The sequence below is a fragment of the Hippocampus zosterae genome, chromosome 11, assembly GCF_025434085.1.
Source record: "Hippocampus zosterae strain Florida chromosome 11, ASM2543408v3, whole genome shotgun sequence".
Lineage (NCBI taxonomy): Eukaryota > Metazoa > Chordata > Actinopteri > Syngnathiformes > Syngnathidae > Hippocampus > Hippocampus zosterae.
The window spans coordinates 6484432-6492333 of NC_067461.1; the positions used below are offsets into that span (position 1 = coordinate 6484432).

The following is a 7902-nucleotide window of genomic DNA, read 5'->3' on the forward strand; positions in this document are numbered from 1 at the left end:
TCTTATCATCAGTCCTGTTCCCCATGTCAACCAAAAATAATAATACTTTTTTATGACTGATTCATTTGTCTTCATTCCTGAAAAAGTCAACCTTTATTCAATATTACCCTCGAAAAAAATTCTACGTTGTTGTGGATTAATTTTGTCATTATTCTTGAAAGAAACAAGGGGGAGAAAATGTGCTTTATTCTTGAAAAATGTGTCCTTATTCTTGAAAAAAATAACTTTATTCGGCATTAATCTTGAAAAAAACGTGACTTCATTCTTTAGTCACAAAAAATGCTTTTTTTAAAAACGTTTTTCTTTATTCTGGATTTTATTCAAAAAAAATACTTTAACCCCCTGAAAAAAAGATTCTTGAAACTATAACTCTAATCTTAAAAATATGACTTGATTCTCAAAAATAAAAAAAAAAAGATTCTCAAAAATATAAAAAATAAATCCGACCCCCCCCCATTTAAAAAAATAATTACTTAATATTCCTTTATTATGACTCGTTGATTTCCAGCGCTGATCTTTGAATCAATACAAAATGAAGGCCTTTAGCTAATTGGACAAAAAAGAAAAAGGTTGTGTTTTAATGAAGGTGCTAAAGTCCAAAGCGGCCGTCTGCCCACCCCATAAATTAGTTTCCCTGCCTGGACCGCATCACCACGACGACAACATACTCCATTGCTGTGGCAACTGAGCGGTCGCTGGTGTGGCCTCTATTTTTGCACGTTGTCACGGGAGACGCGCGGCTGTCTGTCCACCACCGAGTGCCTCTGCACTTTGGAGTTTACGGAGTGCGCTAGATACAATCTCAGAAAATCTCTTCTCAAAACGTAGTTCTTGAAAAAAAAAAAAAGACTTCATTGTTCAACCCATTTGACGTAAACCATGCGAAATGATATCTTCTTGAAAAGCTGTGACCATATTCTAAAACGATTCTATGTATTGTCAAAAGTATGACTTCATTCTTGAAAAAGACTTTGCATTACCTTTTGTCATGATTCTGTTTGTGACCAACAGGTGGCACTGTAGGGCTCCACCTGCAACTGCACACCTGTTGGTCATTGTGTAATTAGTGCCACTTTAAAAAGACTCCCGGCATTGTTTGCTGCAGTCAGGTTTGTTTCAGTCATGTTTTGGTCGCTGTTATGTTTTAGCTTCAGTCATGTTTATTTTTTTGTTTGATACTTTGGACTTTTGTTTGTTCTACATTTAGTTTTCTCTATATTTTAATACAATTTGTCAAGTACACCCCGCTGCTCTCTCTTGCCTCCTTCTTGGGATCCACCACCACCTTGCAACGTGACACCTTTTCCCCAAAAATATATAACTTCATTCTTGAAAAACAGATTTCACCATATTCTTAAACAAACACAACCTGCATCTTCATCCTCAATGTATTTGACTTAATGCTTGAAAGGACCTGAAATGGTTGGAAAAAAAAACAAAAACAAACATTATCCTCTGAAAAATGAAAATATTCCAGCTGTCACTTCCCAAGATTCCATTTATCATTTCTCTATAATTTTGTTTGTCTTTTGAACCTTGTCCCCCATCTTGGACCACTTTAGAGGCGAGCTTGCGCGGCATGGTGTCTATTTTGTTTACAACACGTCTTGCTGAAGCCTACCAAATGTCCTTCTTGTAAAAATGTCACGTGTTGTGAGAGGAGAGCTTTCAGTTACAATGTTGTTGTGTTTTATGTTACCCGACATGTTTGTCATGTCAGGTATCAACTGGCCTGTGGAGTGTATTCTCTACCCGGTACGCTTACCTCAGTCTGGCCCTGCCTCGGGCCTACGCCTCCGAAGCACTGCGATGCATCATTGTACAAAGGTACACACACACACATTATGTAAGAGTCAGTGTGAAGCTGTTCTTGTAGCGTGACACTGTGGTGTGACTGAGTCTACTTACAAAGTACAAAGTGTTCTACTGTAAGAGACCGATTCCCAACCGTTCTTCTATGTGATGTTGTCTATGTTCATCTATCTATGGCAGTGATGTATAGTGACAGATGAAACAACGGCACTCGTACTACGGAATAGTTTGATGTTGGACACATTATCTGGAGCAGTTATCAATCAATATTTGCTTAATTAGTATGTTGAGGTTGTATCGTTTTACCTCCCTATACAATGTAAAAAAAAATTGAGCGCTCCAAATTTTAAGGCCAAAAAAAAAACATTAAATTGGGCAAGATGAGAAAATATTTTCAATTTTGTTTATGTGAAAATTGGCTTGCTGCATCCCCCCCCCCAAAGAAAACGAGGTTACTGAACTCATTGTCCCTTGTATTGTCCCGACGGCTTTAAAATATAACAAAAAAAAAATGCTTGGAAGCAAAAAACGTCCTTTCTTTGTTGCGCTAACAAATATTGTTGCCATAAATGTCAGTAATATATAGTTGAAAGTTGTTCCAACATAAATTAGTCTTTTAGCTCTGAAAAATAGACAGTTGGGATGCACCTTCACGGAACAAATAGGTTAAAAATGAAGATCATCAGAGAACGTTACGCTTGGGTTGCCTTCATGTGCTTCCAGGTTACGAAACGATGACGGTGACGATGAAGAATCTTGGCTCGTGCCACATTCAAAGACCCTCAAAGCTCCCGCCGACGCCGACCAGAAACAGCCACAGTCCTCCTATTCCTCCGCGGGTGACAGACGGGTCCGATGACATCATCCTTTGCCCCTTGCATCACTTGTGTACCTCGTCGCCGTGACGACCGCAATGCCGATGATGACCCAACCGCCTCTGGAACTTCACTGACTGGTTTGAGCTAAGTGTGTGTGTGTGTGTGTGTTTGTGTGTGTGTGTGTGTGTGTGTGTGTGTGTGTGTGTGTGTGTGCGCGTGCGCGTGTGTGTGTGTGCATGCAGTGTAATTACCTATTTTTATGCTTTGCAAATTTGAACAAAGAGCAGCCCGCTGCTACTTTTGTTACTGCGTAGCTGACAATAATTCTCCATTTTATTTTTCATAACACAAATTTGAATATGCAAAACAACAACATACAAATGACAACAAAGCACACTTTGCTCCATATAGTTTTTTTCTTGACTCGTGACATCAGTTCAGAGGCAATAAACCAAAAAAAAAAAAAATTGCATTGATTTAATTTTGAGCTCTACGTTGCATTGTTATTCTATTTTTCAATTAACAGTTTTTTTAAATTTTCAGTTTTTCTGTCCATTTTGTCACTTAAAGTGTCCTTGGGTGTCTTGAAAGGCGCTTATAAATAAGATGTATTATTATTATTAAATTAAAATATTCTTTTTTTCATATTAATGTCTTTTTTAAAATTCATTCATTCATTCATCTTCCGAACCGCTCAATCCTCACTAGGGTCGCGGGGGGTGCTGGAGCCTATCCCAGCTGTCTCCGGGCAGTAGGCGGGGGACACCCTGAATCTGTTGCCAGCCAATCGCAGGGCACACAGAGACGAACAACCATCCACGCCCACACTCACACCTCGGGACAATTTAGAGCGTTCAATCAGCCTGCCACACATGTTTTTGGAATGTGGGAGGAAACCAGAGTACAGTACCCGGAGAAAACCCACATAGGCACGGGGACAACATGCAAAGTCCACACAGGAAGGCCGGAGCCGTCGAACCCTGCACCTTTGCACTGAGAGGCTGACGCGCTAATACACGAACCCTTCATTTTCCCAATTTCACCAATAATGGTAACACGATAAGCCGTCCACTGTTGTGACCGCTGTCCCTGAAAGGCTTACCGTATTTTCCACACTAAAAGGTGCACTGGATTGTGAGGCGCACCTTCAATGAATGGCCTATTTTGTAATTTTTTTCAAACATTGGGCACACCGCATTGTAAGACGCAATATACAATGCCTCCACTAGATGGAGCTTCGCTCAAGGAAACACCAACAGAACGATAAGGCTCCATCCGGAGAAAACCCACGCAGGCCCGGGGAGAACATGCAAACTCCACACGGGGAGGCCGGAGCTGGAATCGAACCCGGTACATCTGCACTGTGAAGCCGACGTGCTAACCACTGGACTACAGGGCCTCTTTTTTAAAATTATTATTATGATTTCAAGGCAGTGAGACAGATCAACACTGATGGTGAAATAACATCTGACCAAATAGTCGGTATCATGCGTGTGGGTCTTGTGCTTCGATGACTTCACAATTACAGTCGATGAAATAACATGACATGCACACACACGCACAAAGTCTAACCGAGTGTATAGCATGTTGTATTTATTGTCTGTTTTGCCATTAAAAGGCGACGGGATGAGTCAAACGTCATAGCCGAGCACTTCATTGATGAAACACTTCCAGATGTCGCCGTCAACAGCAGGAAAATTCCAACACACAAACACACACGTGTAACTGACTTTGAGCCAGTTTAGTAGGGACGACATCTGTTTCGCATTTTCTCTCATCATCTTTGCAGCGTGTTGCTAATTAAACGGAATACATTTTTCCATGCTGGAATTTATTTATTTATTTGGGTTAAAAAAAAAAAAGCAAAGACACGGAAATGTAGACTTATGTAATATGTGTACACATGCGCACACACCCAACATTAGATAACGCCTTCATTGTATACACATCAAACTAGCGGTGAAAACGGCATTCTTAGTATTAAAAACAACATGAATAGTCTTGGATTAAGCAAAGGGCAACTCTAAACGGCAAATGAAATATTAGTCAGGAATCCAGCTGTAAAGCTTCTGATGATGATGATGATAATAAATATAGTTACTTATTATTACTTAATTATTACTTATTAGTTACTTAATTATTGTTATAATTGGGCGGCCCAATGGGCCAGTGGTTAGCGTGTCGACCTCACAGTGCAGAGGTCGCGGATTCGATCCCGGCTCCGGCCTTCCTGTGTGGAGTTTGCATGTTCTCCCCCGGGCCTGCGTGGGTTTTCTCCGGGTGCTCCGGTTTCCTCCCACATTCAAAAAACATGCGTGGCAGGCTGATTGAACACTCTAAATTGACCCTAGGTGTGAGTGTAACCGCGGATGGTTGTTTGTCTCTGTGTGCCTTGCGATTGGCTGGCAACCGGTTCAGGGTGTCCCCCGCCTACTGCCCGAAGACAGCTGGGATAGGCTCCAGCAGCCCCCGCGACCCTCGTGAGGATCAAGCGGCTCGGAAGATGAATGAATGAATGAATGAATGAATGAATGAATGAACTTTGTCTCAAATGCTGCTCGCTTATGCTAACACGTTAATGGGAAGCGCCATAGACGGTTGAGCGAATAGCATAGATGTAGTGATGTTATAACGTGACAGATTTTTTCTTCACACAAACGGTGGAGCAGCACATGTAAACGGATAACATACTCACATTAAAAAAATACTTTTTTTTGCGATTTGTATGTGTCGACACCACTGCGAACATAATCATATTTTTAGATGAACACCATATACACACATTTTCTGATGTAACTCATGTACTGGATAATACCGGCTTGTGCAGTTGTGTCTCACGACTTCTCCTGCGTGACGATAAAGAACTATACGTCAAATGCAGATTATGCGTAGAGGTTGGACAAGTCCTCGCTCCACCTTTGGGGATTACATCTTAAAATAAAAAAAAGAGGCTTGAGACAGTGCGAGAAGCGTCGTCTTGGGACTATTTCCATCCCAGGATAAGTTATGCTTCCATTTTCTTGCTTCCTTAAGCCACGTGGAGTGAACTCTAAGGACTTGATGCAACATTATGTTGAGATCAACGTGTAAAAACCCAGTGCACACTGCACAATTGCTGCTGCTGCTGCTGCTTTGTGTGATATGCTAAACATTGTGTAAACAGTGGCTAGCATGGTTACCATCACCATGGCAGCGCGACAACAGCACTCGCCTCGGCCTCTCAAACACGGGACAGTGCTGTTATTTAATAGTTGACAACGCACCAGCCCGGCGTGTTTCTATCACACGCACACACACGCCACACACACACACAAATGGACACACATCAGCAGCCCAGCTGTTGCTATGTTTTGCTCTTATCGCACAACAACAACAAGCACGACAAGAACAGCCTGGCCCGGCTTCAAGAACCCAAAGCCCCCCCAAGTCGTCATGACAGACGCTTTGATGGATGTTGCTGACATCATGAAAAGATGGTTTATTCGAGGAAGTCGAGGCAGTGACCGCTTCAACGCCTGACCCAAAATTTGCTGTCTCGTCGTCTAGTCGGAGAGAAGATGTGGCCAAATGGGAAACGTCGGTTCATTTTCTGTCGCAATTATATGCATTTGGGTGACAGGCGAGATGGCATCTATCCCAGCTGAATTTGGGTGCGCCCTAGACTGGTCCCCACCGATGTTATTATAGTTAACGAAAGCTAACGAAACTATTACAACTAAAACTAAGGATGGGCTAGTACTGATACCAATTATGGGTATTGGGCCGATAACGGCCGTATTTTAAGGTCCCGGGGCCTTGTGGAGGCCGCCGATACTGGCCGCAAAAACAAAAATTTAGTAACTCCTCCTCGGCAGTAGGGGGCGCTAATACTGCAACAGTTTGACACATCTGCATCAGAAAGTATTTTTTTTTTTGATGTGTTCAATGACGTTTTATATATCAAAAGTACTAGTGTTATCAATGAGTACACAGTCTGAATACTCATACATGTATCGGTCTGGAAAAAAATCAAGGAGCCCTGACTAAAACTAAAATTGCAAAAAATAAATAAAAACCTACATTAATGGAATGAAATGAAAAACAAAATGCTTTAAAAAAATTAAATATAACTGAAACGACATTAATTTTTTTCTAAACAAACTAAAACACAGCTGGTATAGGCTCCAGCACCCCCCGCGACCCTAGTGAGGATCAAGCGGCTCGGAAGATGAATGAATGAATGAATAAAACAAACTATGAATAAAGCGCAAATGTACTTTTCGTCTTTGTGAATTAATATCATACAAATGCGTTGGGGTTGATTTTTAAAATATTTCGGTACTACTCTTTATGAAGTACACACACACACACACACACACACACATATGTATATATATATATATATATATATATATATATATATATATAATATATATGTCTATTTTTTTCTCATTTTAAACTGTATCCCTAAAATGCCCGCTTAAAAGCACATATTCGGTGTCTATGTGAGGAGGAGGCAAAAACTATGGAACGGTTCCCAGTAAGGTTGCAGTGTCACGCTCAGTGAAAAATGCCAAAACACGAATATTTTCTTGACATCTTCACACAGACCTACAGCTCATGGGCTCCACAAAGAGTGACAAGCACATCCATCACCACAAATCAAAGAAAGGAAGGTGTGGCCACTGCTCCCGCTTCTGCCACTTGGAAATGCTAACAGGAGGTGTTTACTCTTGAAACCATGGTGATGTACACACACACACACACACACACACACACACAGTACATAACATTACAGCGTGTGCAATGATTATGTAAGAGCCCGTGCATCCAGTCTGCAGCTCCTGCAGAAAGCTTGCTTTTCATAGTTGACCTTTCTTGTTCATTTAACTGCAATTACAGCATCGAGTTGTGCTTTCAAACTTTTTTTACCCGCCAACATTCATTCATTCATTCATTCATTCATCTTCCGTACCGCTTGATCCTCACTAGGGTCGCGGGGGGTGCTGGAGCCCATCCCAGCCGTCTCCGGGCAGTAGGCGGGGGACACCCTGAATCGGTTGCCAGCCAATCGCAGGGCACACAGAAACAAACAACCATTCGCACTCACACTCACACCTAGGGACAATTTAGAGTGTTCAATCAGCCTGCCACGCATGTTTTTGGAATGTGGGAGAAAACCGGAGCACCCGGAGAAAAACCACGTAGGCCCGGGGAGAACATGCAAACTCCACACAGGGAGGCTGGAGCTGGAATCGAACCCGGTACCTCTGCACTGTGAAGCCGACGTGCT

General features: G+C 41.9%; 1 protein-coding gene across 5 annotated transcripts in view; it reads left to right on the plus strand.

Moving 5' to 3' along the window:
* abch1 (ATP-binding cassette, sub-family H, member 1) overlaps positions 1-7544 on the plus strand; it is a 28269-nt gene extending 20725 nt beyond the window's left edge. For 3 of the 5 annotated variants that reach the window (XM_052080170.1, XM_052080173.1, XM_052080174.1), the window contains exons 20-21: positions 1721-1827; positions 2536-3086. In XM_052080170.1, the coding sequence (XP_051936130.1) occupies positions 1721-1827; positions 2536-2550 (122 nt within the window). In that variant the 3' untranslated portion in view covers positions 2551-3086. Of the gene's footprint in view, positions 1-1720; positions 1828-2535; positions 3087-7218 lie in introns of those variants that run through there. The other 2 variants (XR_007964793.1, XR_007964794.1) reach the window with 2 other exon arrangements.
* The last annotated feature ends 358 nt before the right edge of the window (positions 7545-7902 follow it).